Source organism: Dermacentor silvarum, chromosome 10, assembly GCF_013339745.2.
Source record: "Dermacentor silvarum isolate Dsil-2018 chromosome 10, BIME_Dsil_1.4, whole genome shotgun sequence".
In the NCBI taxonomy this organism is placed as follows: domain Eukaryota; kingdom Metazoa; phylum Arthropoda; class Arachnida; order Ixodida; family Ixodidae; genus Dermacentor; species Dermacentor silvarum.
In genome coordinates, this window is record NC_051163.1 from 18,289,675 (window position 1) to 18,308,689 (window position 19,015).

At 47.0% G+C, this 19,015-nt stretch overlaps 3 protein-coding genes and 1 long non-coding RNA gene across 5 annotated transcripts in view; 2 read left to right on the top strand and 2 right to left on the bottom strand.

Moving 5' to 3' along the window:
* Positions 1-19,015, bottom strand: part of LOC119431251 (neuronal acetylcholine receptor subunit beta-3-like) — a 280,609-nt gene that overhangs the window by 142,560 nt on the left and 119,034 nt on the right. The window lies entirely within an intron of this gene.
* Positions 1-19,015, top strand: part of LOC125940608 (uncharacterized) — a 236,830-nt gene that overhangs the window by 125,304 nt on the left and 92,511 nt on the right. The window lies entirely within an intron of this gene.
* On the top strand, positions 375-14,251 carry LOC119431254 (musculin). The gene is made up of 3 exons (XM_037698733.2): positions 375-601; positions 9,303-9,750; positions 11,526-14,251. Exons 2-3 carry the CDS (start codon positions 9,367-9,369, stop codon positions 11,835-11,837), a joined length of 696 nt encoding a protein of 231 aa, XP_037554661.1. The 5' UTR covers positions 375-601; positions 9,303-9,366; the 3' UTR covers positions 11,838-14,251.
* On the bottom strand, positions 14,680-18,999 carry LOC119431250 (uncharacterized). Its single transcript, XM_037698727.2, has 2 exons — positions 15,902-18,999; positions 14,680-14,905 (listed from the first exon to the last, which is right to left on the bottom strand). The coding sequence occupies exons 1-2, from the start codon at positions 18,978-18,980 to the stop codon at positions 14,814-14,816; spliced, it is 3,171 nt and encodes a 1,056-aa protein (XP_037554655.2). The 5' UTR covers positions 18,981-18,999; the 3' UTR covers positions 14,680-14,813.

Genomic DNA, 19,015 nt, shown 5'->3' on the forward strand with positions numbered 1-19,015 from the left:
TCTGCTAGTGTTACTACGCGCCATGTTAGTTCGTTTTTGGTTCGTTTTATTTATTTATATTTTTCATTGTCGTCTGTTCGCTGCTAACTTTTCGTCTGCTCGTCGTTGCCTTCGACGCGACCACACCGAGCGAGAAGAGGAGGAGGTGGTGAATGCAGCGCCACGGTTGCGAAGAAAGTGAATTACAAAAGAAGACAGACTGTGCAAGAAAAATAGCAAAATAAATAAATGAAAGCGAAAATGTCTGACAGCACGCAGAGGAGCTTCGCGCGAGCCCCAGCGCCCTGCGTGAAACAGAAGGTCCTTTGAAAGACGGTCCGGACCGCGGTTCTTCAAGTCGGGCGCTCAATTTGTCGGTCGATAAGACATCTTCGCTAAAAGCACACGTCGCGCTGTTTCTCTTCTGTCCTTCCCGCTTAGCCCGCTGGGTTACTCATGGGTCTAGACCGTAGGCCCATCAAAAGTCGGGCTGGAGTTTGATTTCTTGCGCGCCGAGATCCTCTGACAGTGCTTGCCCGACGTCCATTCACTGTGTGTTATTGCGAAACGAAGCCGACGAGCCGATGAAAAGTGCACGAAAGGAGAGTTAATTGAGGCAAAGGTAAGTGGCTGACAGTCGTTCTTTTTGCGACATTTCTTCGTGACATCCTTTCTCCTTTTTTTTTTCGTAATTACGGGTGCTTTTATTTCAATACAGGAGGAAATGTGGATTGGCATGGTGTTCTGTACGGCCAGTGTTTTTCTCTCTTTCATTTTTTTTTTTTTTTGAGCGTTTGAGTCTGCGAGTCATCAAGCGGTCGATGGAGATTGCGATGGCCTTGACAGATAAGGACACTAGATGTCATTTTCTATGGCCTCTTCTGAAACGTGCCGAAGCCACGCTAAAGGAAAAACATCTTGTGTTTTGTAATATCTATGTGCAATTGTCCTGTATAATCATATGAGATCACCGTGTGATCTCATATGATTAGAATCGAATATAAACATATCTATATATGTTTATATTTAGTATATTAAATGTAATTTCACACAATTGCTCTAGGCAGATAGCACAATTCTACTCCTAGAGCTGGAACTCGAAGAGGTTGACATTGCTTGAGCAAGAAAACGACAAGCGTACCGGAGTAATCAACAAAAATCTTACAATGTATGTATGTCAGCTGGAGGAATGGTAAGGCGATATCTTAAATGAAACTCCGAGGCTAACACTAGTTTCGAGATACATGCGTTCCCAAATTGTGCGACAATATAAATTGATGCTCCAGTTAAATTAGACCTACATTGCGCTGGAAGGGCGTTTTGTTTTAAAATATGTAAGTGGAACGACAGTGCATTTTGCTGCAAGTTATAGACAGCGCTTATCTCCAAGCTCAGCCATGATCATGCAAGGCCATCATCATGCAAACTCAGCAACCATCATGCAGTGTTGTAGGATCTCTGTGCCGGTCAGCGGTATCCCAGTTAGCGGTATCCCGGTATTTGTGTGTATGTTACCGGTATCCCGGTTAGCGGGATCCTCACGCGGATCCCGGTGGGCGTGATCTTGGGCGCAGGACACTTGATGAGGACGTTCCTCGTTCTAGTAAATGACGGCATTCGGCACTTTTAAAAATCGTTCACAATGTGTTCGCGATCTGTCGACAAAGAGACAAGCGTGAGCTATATTATCTAGGGGTGCGCGAATATTCTGAATTCGGAAATGAATGAAACATTATAGCTATTTTATTCGAGAATTGCACTCTTCGAAATTGCCGAATATTCGATGCGTTCGAATACTCTCCCGAATTATTCTACTGCAGAAGAGCCGCGGTTGCTGCGCAGACGCACCGATTCCTGAGCAAACGCACGGATGAGATCACTTACAGCACAATAGTTTCCAGCCGTTAAGTAAGCATGTCTGTCTCGCCTTAGGTAGCCTACGAATTTGCAGCCTCGATTTCAGCAAAGCAATTTGTTATTTGGCCAGTCTCGTTATGTGTGGATTTTTTTTTTTTAACGATGCGAGGTGCTGTCGCATTGCAATTAGCTTCTTCAACGAGCGCTATACTTTGCGTAAGCACGTCATGTTGACTTGCTGTTTCTTTGTTTCATTACTGTCACTGTCATGGTGCACCAGACACGAGCGTCTTTCCTTTGTTTCTCGTTTTCAAGCATCTCGTTTGAGCTTAAATCCAGTTAAAAGTGCATCAAATAACGTAAGTATAAGCCTTATGTTGCCAAAGAGACTCCGCGGATCTTTTAAATGTAACTTTGTTTGGCAAGTGCACATATGCGGCGTTCGATCCGATGTTAGGAGGTCTTCTTTTTAATATTCGCGTTCGATTCAAAACTTTCGCTATTCGAACATCCCTACTACAACGTACACCATCGATGCGGACTGCAATGGTAGGTGACTGTCGAATTAAGAATTATCTTCAAACTTCAACGATTTGCTTGAAAAACTCACGGCTTATTACCGGCGGGGAGGTGGTGGGATAATGTCAGGAACATCGAAATAGTCGTCCATGCGCGACTCCAATGCACGAGCACGAGATCGCGGGATCGAGTCCCGGCCGCGGCGGCCGCATTTCGATAGAGGCGAAATGGGAAAACTCGCCCGTGTGCTTGCGTTATAGTGCACGTTAAAGAACCCCAGGTAGTCAAAATTAAACCGGAGCCCTCCACTACGGTGTGTCTCATAATCACAACTGGTTTTGGCACGTAAGACCCCAGAAAGAAAAAGAACACGTCACTATCGAGTCAACAACGATGTCGAAAATTCACGACATTCCATCAGCGCAGCACTGGTGGAATAATGCCAGCCACATTGACATATATATATATATATATATATATATATATATATATATATATATATATATATATAATCGTTATTTCTGATAATACAAAATGATGGAAGCGACACTTCCACCATTCAGAAAGTCACACTGTTTTGTGAGTAATAGCCAAAATACAATTATCTGCACTAGAGTATACTCTACCTGCACTATGACCTTGGGGTATGCACGTAGGATGCTCCACCAAACACACGGTAGCACCTCAAACACTCTTTAAAACACCGTACAACTTCAAACGGCATTGCTCCACGGAATATGGCTAAGTATAAATCAGCACCTTAAGTCTAGTGACGGTTTAATGCACCTTAAACTGCGCACATGGTCAATAACAGGCCACGGAGGCACTTTAGCTTCAAAAGAACCAAAATCCGCGTTTGATTCCAGAAAACAATTGATTACTTCCCAGACGATTACCGTCACTAATCGAGCGAGCACGCCTCAACAACAATGGGCCAATGGACTCTATGCTATGTACAGGCGAAGGACTGGGAACGCGTCTATATAGGTGTATTCGAATAGGAGTTTTTGAGACCGAATGGAATACGAATCGAATAATTCCAAAAGCTAATCGAATAACGAGTATTTTGTTCGTAGAGTTTGCGTGTAATGTACAACCTTCTCATCATTATATCAAACAATTTTAACATTCTGGTATATTCACAATAGAAAGTTTCCAAGTTTCGGTCATTAAACTATCCATTATAAAGCACTCTTTATTAAAAGCATAAAGGGAGCGTTAACTAAGCAGATTGGTCGCAAACTCGGAGCTGTTACGCGGTGATGCATTATCAGTGTATGAAGGTAGTTCACCTTATATGAACCAATTAATACCTGTCTATACCGTCGCTACCAGACATGCGTGTCATCTGCGGCGACGGCAAAGTGAAGAAAAACAAAAAACACTTACTGGTTCGAATTGTTGTGGCAGATGTTGTCACTATTGTACAACATATGCTGCAATGAAACGTATTCTGATTTGATCTGATGAGAGGACAAAGGTGCTGCATCTAAAAAATAGTACCAAGCAAAATACCATGCACTGCCGGATATACTGTGTCTAAACAACATTTTACGGCGTGTCATCGTATTTAGTCGGAGAAGTCATGGTCGACTTGAGCGACGCAGCGAGCGTTACGTCCATTGTGGGTGGAATCAGAAATATCGCGTTTTCTATCGTGTACCGTCAACGACGTGAAGTATTCGAAAGGTATTCGAAAAAGATCCGTATTTTCAAGTTGTGATTATTCGATTCGAGGACCTATATAATCGAATAATGGCTATTCGATTCGAAGACAATACTTGATTCGTTATTCCAAAGTTTCGAATATTCGCACGCCCCTGCGCGCGACCGATGTAGTACCTCTGCTTCGCATCTATAAGAAGGACAACCGAAAATGAAGCCAAGGAAAGTATTTGGGAAATTCAGCGTGTCCTTTGATTGGAAGGTAGGAATAAAAATCATGAGCCATTCCACTCTGTGAAGGCGGATGACCAGCCAAGATGGATGACTGTGAAGGCGAATGACTAGCACGTAGGCGCGTTGCTCCTCGGGAGTCAGGACTATACGCGGCATCCCCATTACGACGGCAGAAGAGAAGTTAAATTCAAAGTGGAGAACAGCAACTTGTTTTTATATACGTACATTCGCGTGGACGACGGGACCGTGGCCCCGAGGAGCCAGAGGAAACGAAACACGCGCGATGTTTCGGCGGCACCGCCATCACGGGAGAGCGGAAGGAAAGGAATATAGATACGCATGCGTTTGGAACGCCGACAAAGAGAGGGCGACGCGAACGTAGACATGGCCGACGCGAGCCGCACAGCGGAAAATCTTCGAGAAACCTTTATTATCTACCTGACAGTCTACTGATCTTGAAAATGGTACCTATTGATAACTAATCTACTCAAAATACATATCCGAGGGATGAGAGGTATAAGATTTTGCATATAATCAAACGATTTTGCATCAAATTTGGGACCTCAGTTTTTGTTTACGCAGAACAAAAATGCACGGAACCCAAGCCGTAAAGGCCGATCCACACGATGGACCAAATCGCTTTTTTGGACCCCGGTCCGCGCATCACGTGATAGGACGGCACCAATTTGTGCGGATCGCCTCTGCGCAAGAACTCGAACCTCACGCCTCGCGGTCCAACAATTCACCGAGGCTTTTCCCTCTTCAGTTTTGGCGGTGGACCGCATGCAGACCACAGCGATTTTAGCGTAGCCAACTAATGTTGTCTGGCAACACAGTGTCTTCAGCCAAATCCAAAGTTTTCGGTTCAGCAAAAGCCAGCCGTTTCATATCCGCCCTCATATCAGCTTGCCGCCTGTTTCTAAATGGGACGGCACCCCAGTCAATAATCAAAATTTTGGGCAGTCGACTAGAAGGGCACCACACTATCATGTGGTGTCCGGCACACGAGGGACTGGCAGGGAACGCGAGGGCATACCGTATTGCTCGAGGACTAAACGTCCGAGCAAAGGCAGGGCCCAGCGACGACCTTCCACTGAATTCTCGTGACATACTTTTACAGCAAAAGCAGGGGTGAAGACGTTTTGGAAATCCTCACTCGAATTTAAGCAGCCAACAGGAGAGGGACTGACGTCGTATTCAGACGAATACATAACCCAAGCTGCACCACCTACACAGAATACACCCCACGAGGTTCATTGACGAGTGCCCGTGGTGCACAGACATACCCACACTAAAACATATCACATAAGAGTGTCCCAAAAGGCCTCCGCACATAGACAGCCCAATAGTACTCAAACATCCACTCATGAGGAATAGGCAGTGGGAGGCATGGCTTGCAGACGAGGGCCAGGAGAGCCAATTGGCTCTTCTGGACCAAGCCCAGCGAGCTGCTCGTGCCAGTGGAGCCCCGGAATAAGGGCCCCAACCAGCGTGCCTTCTTTTATTTATTTATCTTCAATAAAGTTTTTACTCACTCACTCATATCCGCCTTTCCGCGGCCAAACGAAGCTTCTGTTCCGCCTCCATTTCGACGACTCCAATGTGCGATACATGCGCGGCGCGAGGGGTTGGCATAGGTTTGTGAGTTTGTTGAGTCGAGAGCACTGTGGCCGAGAGTGTAGCTGGTTGGTCCGCTCTGTCGTCTGCTATGGCGGTCCGCCGTGTGGATGTGTTCTGCGCCGGACCGAACCGCGGCGGTCCGTGACGTCGCATCACGTGACCGATCGGCCCGCGGACTTGGTCCGTCGTGTGGATCGGCCTAAACAGCGTCGCTGTAAAAATTTGGCCGTTCCGGCCTAAGGTGTCGTGACCTCATTAGACTGCGCGTAACTCCTGGGTTACCCATGTACAAGGGTTTATTGTACAATGGCTGAGCATCGGCAGCGATATCAACGTTTAGCGTTGCGTTCGAGCTGCTCGCGCGGTGTTCTAACAATACGCGGCGGCGACGTGGCGCGACGCAACATGCGAGACGATTGCCGCGGCGCAGAAGGAACAAAGCCCTGGCAGATTCCAGGCGTCCCACGACGCCGGCGCGATGAGTAACTCATGCAGCAACGTTGCAGGCGTAGGACCTTGATGTTGCACGAGATGTGAACCGACGGAAAACCGTCGGCTTCAGCTGGATTTAGCTCGAAGTTTGAGCTGTCCGTTCCACGATGCGGTATATGCAAGCAGCTCTTTCAGAAAGAATGCTCATCTGTGTGCGCACAATGTTCATGCCAGCAGCGGAAGCCAGAACGCGCTGCCCAGGGGAAGTATTCTGCGACGATCGCCTTGGCGATACTATCGCCTTCGTGTGACAGTGCTCAACCAGACATTCAGCGCTCGCCTGACGGCGATAATACCGCCGAAAGTGATCATCGCAAAGCAAAGCCCCTGGCTGCGGCAGAGTCGATTTAATTAACGGATCTTGACAGTGCGTCCCGGCCCGTGGCGTTTACCGCCGTTTCCATCTCTTATCGCTCGGCAAGATAAATCACGAGGTCCGCAAGATTCGCTTATACGAAGACGAAGAAAAAAAAACGAAATTACAGATATGAATTTTTAATACGTACAAGACGAAAGCAGTAGAGCCGCATGCATTTGTAAATTCCGACGCATCAAGTGGCACAAGTTAGCCAATTGAAAGACAACGCCGTAAAGGGATCAATCAGGTGGTGCCCAAAGTGTTATTTATTTGTTGCACGTATTTATTGTTGGTAAAGAGGGCCTTTATATCAATCTACACTGTTTGTTTATTTTAAAATGACCTTCCTACCTTTATTATTGTGACCAGCAATGCTCCTCAATATCCCTCATTGCGGTAATCGTCAAATTTCATGAAAGCAGTATCTCTGCGTGTCTATAACTGCTTGGCGTTCGCGTCACCGGGGTGTGAGTGACCAGGGGCGGTATTCTGTAAGAATCTACCTAGTGGACTGTCCATTTCGGCGACCGTTTATTCGCTGCTGCTTAACGTACAGGAAGGAGACTGGCTGGCACCTTCCAGCACGTCAAGAAGCGGCGAACCGATGGTCGCCGAAATGGCGAAATGAACAGTCCACTAGGTAGACTCTTACAGAACACCGCCCCAGGTGTCATGCTCTAAATCACTCAGGGCTCCTGTATAACTCCTGCTCCACTTTTGAAGACGAGGAAATGGGGGCAGCTTCACACTAGTGGTGCGCAGACTGTGCAAACAGCGAAGCTGTCGATCCCACCTAGCTTTATCTCGGATCGGCTAAGTCGCAGGCCCGGATAGTTTTGTGGACGCTTCTGGCTGCACACACGCTTTTGCTCGGTAACGCGAGCTCGTAACTCCGAATCTTCTGCAAATCTCCGACGTTTCGCCGCCGCTTCACCGGCCCGATACTCGGGGTTGGTCCGAAGTCGTCTCATCCGCTCTCGAGTAGCGGCACGACGGTTTTCGCGCCGCGCTTCCTCTTCTTCGGGAGCAACGCACTTCTTCGGTCGCCCCTTTCTCACGGCGATGTGCTCGGCGCGGAGACGTGGGGCATGAGGATCATCGCAGTGACGTCTCGTATCAGCTCCTCCCACCACAGCTGTAGCTACACGGCTATGCGGGGGATCGGCGTGATGGCGTCATGGCTCGGCAAAGCTGGGCAAAGCGACGGCGCGTGCGATCACGTCACGGCTTAACTCCACCTACATAGCTAGCTGTTGCGAGGCTTGGCGTCACGAAGGGTTAAAGTACCCTTCATAAGGAACGCAGCATAAATTTCAATTAAACGCCAGTGCATTTTGTCGCACAATTTGGGAACTCGAAGCTCGCAACCGCTGCCAGCTTCAGAATTTCTTTTTAGTTGGATATGCCTGGGTGGCTAACCTAGTTAAGATTGCCGGTTAGTTAACTGATGTACTGAAGTTTGTCGCTTCACGGTAACAGCAATGAGTACATTGGAACATTCTTTAATAACCTGCTATACACGGTCACCTCGATCACCCACAATCACGGACACTGCTTAACTTTTAATGCGACAACTCAGATGCTTTAGCGGAGCGTATAATGTATAGAACGCCCACGATATGACCAACAGCAGGTTCGCCTGCGTGTACGTTTGAACCACGGCCGCTGGATAAAAGTCACCTTTTTTTATCCAGCGGCCGTGGTTTGAACATTCTTTGCGAACGCCCTCTATCTTTGAGTAAACTTTTTGGAGCGTGGTAGTACGACTTCTTATAGTGGACAACGGCAACATGGACTGTCCCTGAGTGCCAGTTCTTTGTTGTTTGAAGGCCAGTTACAATGTTATGCATTCTACTCCTTGCGTTCAAGTTTGGACATCAAGTTTGGACATTGTTTGTTGTTAAATAACTGTAGACAAACGGGAAGGCACTTGCTGAGAGTTGTGTAGGATTATCCCAATGTGATGGGGCAGTAACTACCAAATAGCTAGACTGCGCTGCCGGTGCTCACGCCCGCGGTAACACTATTTATGCGTTTGTGACTTGTGTTGTAGTGGAATGCCGTGTACATTATCTTCAACAACATCGACAGCAACAACGATTAAAAGAATAACTTTTTTTTTCTTTTTTTTCTTTTTTCTTTTTTCCTGAGTAGTCTTTGGAACTCTGGTATAGGTAGGTGGCCCTAAAGAGGCCTACCGTTTAAGTTTTCTTTACTTACAAATAATTTAAAGAAATGTAGCCTTCCTTTTGCCTTTCCACTTTAATTTAGATATGATGGAGCTTTTCACAAAACTGGGTGCCATTCATTCCGGACACCCGGTATACAATACACGTCGTCATAGTTGTTTCTGTTGTTGTTGTTGTTGTTGTTGTTGTTGTTGTTGTTGTTGTTGTTGTTGTTGTTGTTGTTGTTGTTGTTGTTGTTGTTGTTGTTGTTGTTGTTGTTGTTGTTGTTGTTGTTGTTGTTGTTGTTGTTGTTGTTGTTGTTGTTGTTGTTGTTGTTGTTGTTGTTGTTGTTGTTGTTGTCCACTAATTGTTCACTAAACTTCACTGTCACCCCGACATGTCTCGTGCAGGGTCTCCCGCCAAGCTGTCCGCGGACGAAACCACAGCGGCTCCTCCGTCCGAGTTGTGGCGTTCATGGCGCGACGACGCCGTCATCCCCACGAGGCCGCCTCTGCTGCCGCTGCGAGGCGTCGCCGCGCGGCGGCGGGGGGCTCAGATGCCGCCGACGGCGACGCGACCTCAAGGCTCAAGCCGCGTCCCTTGCAGCGTAACGCGGCGAACGCCCGCGAGCGAGCCCGTATGCGCGTTCTGAGCCGGGCGTTCTCGCGACTCAAGACGTCGCTGCCCTGGGTGCCCGAGGACACCAAGCTCTCCAAGCTGGACACGCTGAGGCTGGCGGCAGGCTACATCGCCCACCTGCGCCGTGTGCTGGTGGATGATGACGAGGCGTCTTCGCCCAGCTCGGCCACCGAAGAAGTCGCCTGCGGTTCGCCACGGTGCCTGCACCCGCTGACACTGGTGGGTTCGCTTGAGGTGGTTTACAGGGGAGGTGTTCTGCGAGAGTCCATCTAGTGGACATGTCTATTGCGTCTGCTGTTGAAGGTTTTGCTTGACTCGGCTGGGCTGCACGACCGCAGCAACCAGGCGCCACAGCCAATCCGAACTTCAGCAGCAGACCATATGGACATGTCCACTAGGTGGACTCTCACAGAAGAACTCCCCAGTGCACGTGATCAGAGGCCGCGATAATGTGACGATTCTACTCCAGTTCATATAGGAAATAAGTGCGCATAAAGGAGCTGAAGAAGATGAAGTATGATGGTAGAACACAATGAAGACACGTTTCTTCTAGAGTATACCATGCATCTTTTGCTATGGAACGTAGAGATACGGAGTGTCCGTGATACCTTATTTTTGAAACTATCCGCAGTAACCGATTCATAACAAAACATAACATACGCACGCGTCATGTCTTACGTCTTCACTGTGTTCTGCATTCCCTATTCATCTTGCCCGAAGCCGTGAACACGCCTTTTTCGAAGTGAGCCGATATCAGCTCTCCTAGCTCGGTGCTCCTCTCAAGTTTCTATTCTAACTCGTAGTAGTAGATTGTAGTAGTAGTAGTAGTAGTAGTAGTAGTAGTAGTAGTAGTAGTAGTAGTAGTAGTAGTAGTAGCAGTAGCAGTAGTAGTAGTAGTAGTAGTAGTAGTAGCAGTAGCAGTAGCAGTAGCAGTAGCAGTAGTAGTAGTAGTAGTAGTAGTAGTAGTAGTAGTAGTAGTAGTAGTAGTAGTAGTAGTAGCCGTGATGTACTACATTTTAAGAGAAGTAAAAAATTGAATGGTAATGCCACGGGCATCTCAACTCTCGCATCTCTCGGTGAACAACTCCTTCTCCCCCTTCCCCAGTGCAGGGTAGCCTACCGGGATCAGCCTGGTTAACCTCCCTGCCTTTCCCTTATGACTTTTCTCTCTATCTCTCTCTCGGTGAACAACTAAACTGTATACTGCTGGCATGGAGAAGACACATGTAAACAGAATTGAGAGAAAGACCAGGAAAGCTACAATAAAAGTGGTTGAATCCGCGCTAGTAGAGTGCGTAATTATACGTATCTAGGCAAAGTAGTCACAGGATACTCGAAACACGAGAGGAAATTTTTCGGACGAATACTATTCGGTTAGAGCACGTAGGGCAGACATTCAAGTCATGACCTAACCAATATCATTGAAACTAAGATTCTACATTCAGTGCACTCAACAAGTACTAACCTATGTGGCTGTAAGGTAAAAGTTAACAAAGACGATTAAAATCAACTTAAGAATCTCGCAACGTCCGATGGAACTGAAAATTATAGGCGTAACGTTAATAAACAGGAAAATATCGGTATGGATTAGAGGGCAAACTGGGATAGCCTTATTATAGCAATTAAAGTTAGGATTAACAGCAAGAAATAAAGTTGGGCAGGTCTTGCAATGGTTAATGTAATTAATTTCACCGGTAGATAACCGGTGATCTATTAAACTAGCAAGATGGTTGCCAAGGGAGGGGAAGCGTATAGTCGAGAACGACAGATAACTATAGGTGGTGTGATGAGATTAGGAAATTTTCGTTCATATATACGATGGACTGGCGCAGCACACGGGTAACTTGAGATTAGTATAGGAGAGCCTCCTCGACTTTAAAAGAATAATTAAATAAAGTGGAAACCTTACCTGGCTTATAATCCATATTAACATATTTTGCTGCACTTTTTTAACGTTTATCAGTGACAGCGACGTCCTTCCGAATCATTTCCAGACGTGGCCGTTCTCATTCCACCAGCGGCTTCCCAGTCCCGAGGGGCAGGACTCCGAGCCCAAGGTGCGACACGCCGTCTCCTGTCGAATGTTCGAGGGCGATGCGTCTCTGACGTCGTCGAACCGACCCGCCAAGCAGCCTTGTCAGGAACCGGCCGCGTGTCACGGAGGCCATCGATATTCGTCGGCCGCCGCGGACGACGGATTCGACTCGTTCCTCGACTACCTGAACAGTTCCTCGGGGCCTTCGCACCCATCGTACTCGGGCCGCTTTATGGCCATAACGAGTCAACGACCCATGTGTTCCTCCTAAGTCTCTCCAGGGGACGTTTTCTGCGACAACCACTTCCGGCGATAGCATCGCCTCGGCCACAGTGTCGCCATCGGGCGAGCGTTGATTGGCTGGTTGAGCGAAATCGGACGAGCTGATTGGCTGGTTGAGCACTACGTCACGCGAAGGCGGTAGTATCACCGAGGCGATATTCGCAGAATACGTAGCCAGGTACTGCGTTCGTAAAACGACGCAAGTAGTGTCCATAGTTTTATAAGAGGAGTACTTGCGTCAGGGTCTTTCTATCTAAATTCATGGGAACGGAGTAATCGTTCTGGTTCGGCATCGGCTGCACCGAATTTGACTAGATTTGTTTCATTAAAAAAAAAGAAGAGTTATAATCTACCGACTGCATTCAGTATATTTTAATATTCAGGCAATATTTTTTAATGAAAGTCGTTGAAAATTGCAAGAGTTTGATGAACTGAATCATCAGATTTACGCCGTGACTAGAAAAAAAAAAGATTAATATAACGAAGCAATGTCGCAATTCTGAGAGGTGCACCTATTGCGGCATCTAAAGCCTACAAAATTGATGCATTATACACCGCTGTGAAATGTGCCGCTAATTTGTCAGTAGCATTTTTCAAAATCCTCGTAAATATTGTAACAGTTTTACGTAAATCTGTGTAACCGTATACCACCTACCTTTCCGCTTGAGATGCTCTGATACAGACAGTTTACACAACTACGTTATCCGCTTTTTCTTTCTTTTTCTTTTTTGTGCCCAGTAACGGATTTCTGAACTTTGTGTTTCAAATTCTAAAACTTATCAATCTTCGGTAACTTATTTTTTTAAACTACGAGACTTTATATAAATATTTTGCTTCAGAGTCGGTAGTGTTTTTTAGCCTTCTCGATTAAATGTGGTAAAATTTCGTTTGGATATTGGTTCAACTTTCGCCCAATGAGAGAACTTCTACACTTCGGATGCATTTGAATACGGAAACCGGAGATGGTCCAGATATCAAGTTGGGTACATTGGCAACATAAGCATTTAGGATACAGACTATGGCAGTCTTGCCGTAAGCAAGACCTTTTGTAAACCAGAAAATGCACAGAAACGAAAGAAAGGTGTCGAATTGATGTTGCCGCACTTTCTCTCCATGACGTCACGAATTTGGACAGTGTCTGCTAAGAAGTAATTACCCCTTTGTCGATAAACAAAAAAAAATTAAAAATTTTTAAAGAACAAGAAGCTCTCCTCGGAAATTCGGGAATTTTCTCCTCCCGGAAACGCCCCAAAAACAAAGTGATAAGTTTGGAATCCATGCCATGACACTGACAGGCCGGTGCTGTAATTCGAGCGCGAAGTTCACAAAAAAGAAAAGAAAAGAAAGAAAAGAAAAGAAAGAAAGAAAGAAAAGAAAAGGCTGCACTATGACGCTCATTTTCTCTGGTATTAATCAACACTCCTCCACCAAATAAGCATAAAGACAGTCTCGAAAGAATGCAGTATCACTTTAAAGCTATTTAATGTTATTTTTTTAGTCAACTACGTACGCTAATAGGAGATATGCGCCTGCTGTCGTGTGCGAGCAGGATGTTTCGTGCATCTTGATAAATGGGATGCTTTTCAGTGCTTGTTCATAGTCTGACCAGCCGTATGCATGAAACGTCAGCACGAATCGTCTGTATAGATGTACTCGTATTTAACCCAAGAATTTATCCATTATTTATTTTATTATCACTCACGGTTGTCAACTTCCCATCTCGCAGTGTGCATTACAGAAGGAAGTCCCTTGTGGCGATTTCTTTGCACATTCGAGATTTCCTAGCCCATATTAAATTATGCCGGCAGGAGACTTGTGCACGGGATCTAGTAATCGCAGTGTTCTAAATGCCCATGCCTAAAACATATCAATTTAGAAAACGTCGGGAAAAAAGTGCCCGTTCTTGTTCAAGGAAAAAAAAATGGTCCTTGTACTATATTACGTCAGCGCTAAATGCTTTGTCGTAATACATTACTTTCAACGACACCATTTTATGTTCATTCTCTAGTATAAAAGTTAGCTCGCACTAGTGTCGTCTGCTATTCTTTCTGCTTCGTGATACGGAGAAACGTAATTATCGCGTTGTAAATAGGGAATGTTATATATAGGGAACTCAAATTTGATGGTCGTTATGGCTCGCCATTTTGAAGTGGCTTTGTCTTTGGCTCATGTGCGCTCCAGCCGACACTATTCGTTGACTACAGTATAAAGCTTACTTGGTACATGGAAGCCACTAGCGTACGCTGCTCCCTAAAAGCTATCCTCTTTATCCAGTGGTAACACCACAAAATAAACACCTACCACCCATTGTCTCACGTGGTTGTGCTTCCTGCAGATGTCATTGCCCAATGAGGTAATGTTTCCAGCGTGACCATCTGGGATGTATTTATATCAGTGCCAATGCCGAACAGCTGTAATAAATATATGTTTATTTATTACTTCGTGATTCGTCTCACTTCATCGTCGACTCTCCGGGTTTATAAGCTTCACCGTAAGCGTTCGGGTACTGAGACAGAGCGTTTTCAATTACAAAAGCTTTGCTTTCTTTTTAAGACTAGGTGTCTGGTAATTATCTTTCATTGTATCTTTGTGCCGTATCTGTCTTCCTTGCGAAGCGTGAGCGTTCCACTTTAGAGGGTTTGCATGCTAGCAAGGCGCAAAATGGCATCTTCGTGGCTCTGTCAAGCTGCCTTCGCCACACAGCTTCGCTGTTCTGCAAAGAAGCACGCTTAGTCTTGTTAGCTGCGTTTCCGCGTATGCGAAAAGCTCAGCAATGGATGCGTTAAAAATGCCACACATTCGTGTCAGGAAAGTGCAACCAGTCTCCGGCGTGTACCTCATGTCGGAACACAGAAAACAGTGTTTATTTAACGGAATACATTGCAAAAGGAACCACTTGTGGACGGAACAAAGTGAACAATGAAATTGATGTTGTAAAATAACTGGAAATGACAACTTGGTCGCATCACTCGTCGACATTTGATTTCCAGTTGGGATGCAAAGCTCGACCCTTGTAGCCCTTGGGGAGTCCGATTCTGCGGATCTTCTTTCTTGGACCTTGAATGATAAACAGACATAAGAATCATCGTGTTACTCTACACAACTCACTTCTATTCGAAGATCTATAAACTGATAGTATTTTTGTTGTGCCAATAGAAATGTTTGTCGATCCCCGTCCCAATAGATAAACGTGTTATCTTCCTTTATCACGGATATTCAGTACGTTTTCTGCTGCTTTTGTCGTAGCATTTCATCAGCATCGCTTGGAAGCACGCATTGCTACTTTTATCGACCTGTTCGTGTCTGGACTTAGTCTCTGTAGCTCGTCGGCTGGACGATAAGCTTGTTGGTAAACGACTTAGATATTTGGGTTTCGTAGTAATTTGATTTGTTAAACTAAGTGGCTGGGCTAGTCAATCAGACGCCCTGTTTAGCTCGCTAACTATTTCAAGCAGGTTAGTTCACACTGCTTTCACCTAGAGAAGCATGCTAGGTATGCCACCAAGCAAATATCTCCCGTTTTCAATGAAGAGTCGGTCTCTCCTAGTTAGTTAGTTAAATAGTTCGTGATTTCGTTTAATAGTTAGTAGGTCAGGCAGTCTAGTTAGTTAGTTGTCTGTTTGTTAGTTAGTTGGTTAGTTAGTTCGTTCGTTAGTTAGTTAGTTAGTTAGTTAAATAGTTCGTGATTTCGTTTAATAGTTAGTAGGTCAGGCAGTCTAGTTAGTTAGTTGTCTGTTTGTTAGTTAGTTGGTTAGTTAGTTCGTTCGTTCGTTAGTTAGCTAGTTAGTTAGTTATTTAGTTAGTTAGTTAGTTAGTTAGTTAGTTAGTTAGTTAGTTAGTTAGTTAGTTAGTTAGTTAGTTAGTTAGTTAGTTAGTTAGTTAGTTAGTTAGTTAGTTAGTTAGTTAGTTAGTTAGTTAGTTAGTTAGTTAGTTAGTTAGTTAGTTAGTTCTCACGAGAATACCATAAGGTGAAGTTCTGCAAAACAACTAGCGCATCGCACACACAAAAGCCACAACGTGTTAATCCAAGCCTAGACATCCGTGCTTTGTTACCTTCACACTTGGCCTCCCCCGGATTCTTCCTTTTTTCATCGGACGTGCACGCGACGCCCGAAGCGACGCTTTTGCAAGACGCCTCTTCCTCGTTCAAGGCTTGAATCTTGCACAGTTCGGCTTGCGGTTCACAACTGCTACTTCCCGCTGGTGCCGACTTGGTTTTGGAATCTTCTTCAGGCGGGATGTTCTCGCTGTTCTCGGACATGAGACATTCCTGAGACGTCGGGACGACCAGGAAGCGTCTGGAGTTCTCGTCGAAATATACTTCCATGACCTTCATGTAGGCCCCTGCCCCGGCTTCACTGCGCTTACGGGGCGTTTCATTGTTCTCCCGTTCGTCCGCGAGAGGACGCCCTTGCGATTCCTCGTGTGGGTATTGCCCAGGTGGAGTGTTATCGCCGCTACCCTCTTCAGGTGGAGTCAGTTGAGGATAGTCCACTAGTTTTGCCACTGCCTCGCTAGGAGTGCCAGGGCAGGTCGACCCTTCACAGGTCCCCGACTCAAAGCAGCCGACGTCCGTTTCAGGCTCCACTGGTGGTCTTTCCATCGCATCGCCATCATCACTCGAGCATCTAGGGGATCGCTCGTCTTGGCCTTCTTCGCGAGGGAGGCTACTTGAGCTGTTTGAGCTACGCTTACAATAGCTGTGCAGTGACAGTACTGCTCTGTGAAAAGTACCGTTGTCCACGGACGTTACTGCACTACTGGTGTCTTCAGCTTCCGCTGTAGCGTGTCTTGCGATCCAAACGTCGTCTGACTCCCCTTCCGTGCGCAGACTGGGACGTCCCGCACTTTCCAGCTGGAAAACGCGAGGCTTCTTGATTTCCGCCAAGGGGTCCTCTGTTGGCGATTCCGAACGTTCTCCTGGCGGAAAATTCCCTTTCCTCTTTCTGCACAATGACGACGCTGCTGAGTCGATGGGAGTGAACAGTCCGTTATTCGACTCCGCGTCTTCAGCGTGTGCCATTTGACGGCGACTGTACTCGGTCAATCCGTCAAACGGACTCGAAGCCCACGAAACGCCCGAAGACGACGAGCCATCGGGGTAACTGTAATAGCAGGGCAGCAGGTCGTCTTCGGACTCAAACGACTCCGACTCGCTGGTTGTATGCAGAGTGCGCGAACTATTGTCGTCTTCGCTGTCGTCTTCGCTATCGTATATGAAGACGCTCTCTTCATCTGTCGAAGGGCTGCAGCTCGACGCAGAGCCCGTTGGACGATCAACGCGTACTGGAGGCGTGCTCGGGCGCAGAGCACAGTTTTGCCTCAACAGTCGATTCTGGTTCCGTCGTTGTTCGATTTCCGCGCTTGTGGAAGTAGCCAGACCGTAGCACTGGCCTCGCCGTTCGTCTTCGGGCTCGAAACCTCCGGCCGGTTCTGGCAAGCCTCTCTTGTCGTGAGTCGAATGAAGCGCGTCGGACACCGCGTTCCCGTCTTCGTAAAAACTGCGGTCTTGATCTTCCACGTCACTGAGGCATCGCTGCGTGTAAGGCACCGAGTCACTTTCCTCACTGTTCTGCGTTTTGAAGACAGAACCTGATGAGTCACTCTTTCCTGCTGATTGGGAGAGCGCGAGCGCTTCTTTTCCTTCTTCCACTTGAGAGCTGGCTTCGGTCTTCGTCTGTGAATATGCAGAGGATACGTGGATCTCGGCCTTTAGATCGTAGCACTCCGAGCATGGACCTGTGCTGGCAAGTGCAGTTGTGTTGTCCATCCGTGACAACGCAACAGTGAGGGAGCTTGAAGTGTCCCACCGAGCCCCTTCGGGATCGGTGAACTTGATGTTGAAGTGCTGATCGTCAGAGTCGACCCTTGACAGGGCGAATTGAGGAACAGGTGAGGGTTTCGCGCCGTATGTAGAGTTACTCCTGAATGCAAATTCACCGGATGGAGTCATAGTATTGTCCGTCGCAGAATTTGGCACATTCTTCGTATTATTCATACGCTTCGTGGGGACAGTCGGGGCAGAGGTCAGAACCTCTCGACCTCCTTCGCAAGAGGACATTCCGTCAGCCTCGTCGTCAGATTCCATCCATGCGTCACCATCAGGGACCGTGGGTTCCGGGTTGTGGCCGAAGCAATCCCTTTCGACTTGCAGTGGAGTAAGTTCACCTATCGGATGGGAGGTCGCCACCGTCGCCTCATTGTTCAGAAGATTCGGTGACAAGCTCTTGGGGTAGTCGAAGATTTCCAGCAGGCACCTGGAGTCGGCTACTAATGTCTGCATATGGTACAACGGTGCTTCGAGCTCAGGTGGCTGGTGACAACCGTGGGTGCCACCGGGAACTGTAAATGTCAAGTCTGCAGCTGCGTGATATCCGACTCTCGGACATTCCAACGGAAGTAAATCAGGAAGAACTTGGCTTCCTGTTTCACCACTGTATGATGAAGCCTGGACAAGGTCAAACAGTAGACCAATGTCATCCTGGTATTCCCCTTCCGGAAAAGGAGGGATCAAGTTTTCCTCGAACAAGGCATTGGTAGGTCCAGTAGTGACCCCTCGATCACTCATGGAAACAACCATGCCTCCAGCCACATCCCTACTGACATCTACCCATTGGGGAGGTTCCATTGACTGTGATGGAAGTCCTTCGAGTGCGAAGTCGTCGCGTGCTTTGCGTGTCGAGTCGAAGTTGGACAGGCTGTCTCCATTCCACCACGCTGGAACTCCGCTGATGATGAGCAGTTCCTCGGCGACATTCCTGCGAGTTCTCTTGATCATAGAGAGAGTGCCCCTCAAATCAAAAAGTCTTACGACTCTTGTGTTCTTCGACTCTGGTTTCAAGAAAACGTCGTTGTAAGCCCGCGAACGTGCTCCTTCGAATGAGTAGTCGGAGACTAGATTGTCAGCGGAACTAACACTTATTCCGGAACTATGCTCTACTGCGAAGTTTTCCGCGACCGTGTTCGTCTCTCTTCCAGAGTTGAACGATTGCTGCACTCTGACTGGGATTCCTTCTAACAACTCAAAACGGCGTTCAAGCCGACCAAGAGTGTTCGTCGTTTGCACTTTTGGGTCTGTTGTGACAGCGCTCGAGACTGACCGTATCTCATTGACGAGGTGCCTTGGTCGCATATTCGGGTTTGAGTCGACCCCGAAAACACTGTTCT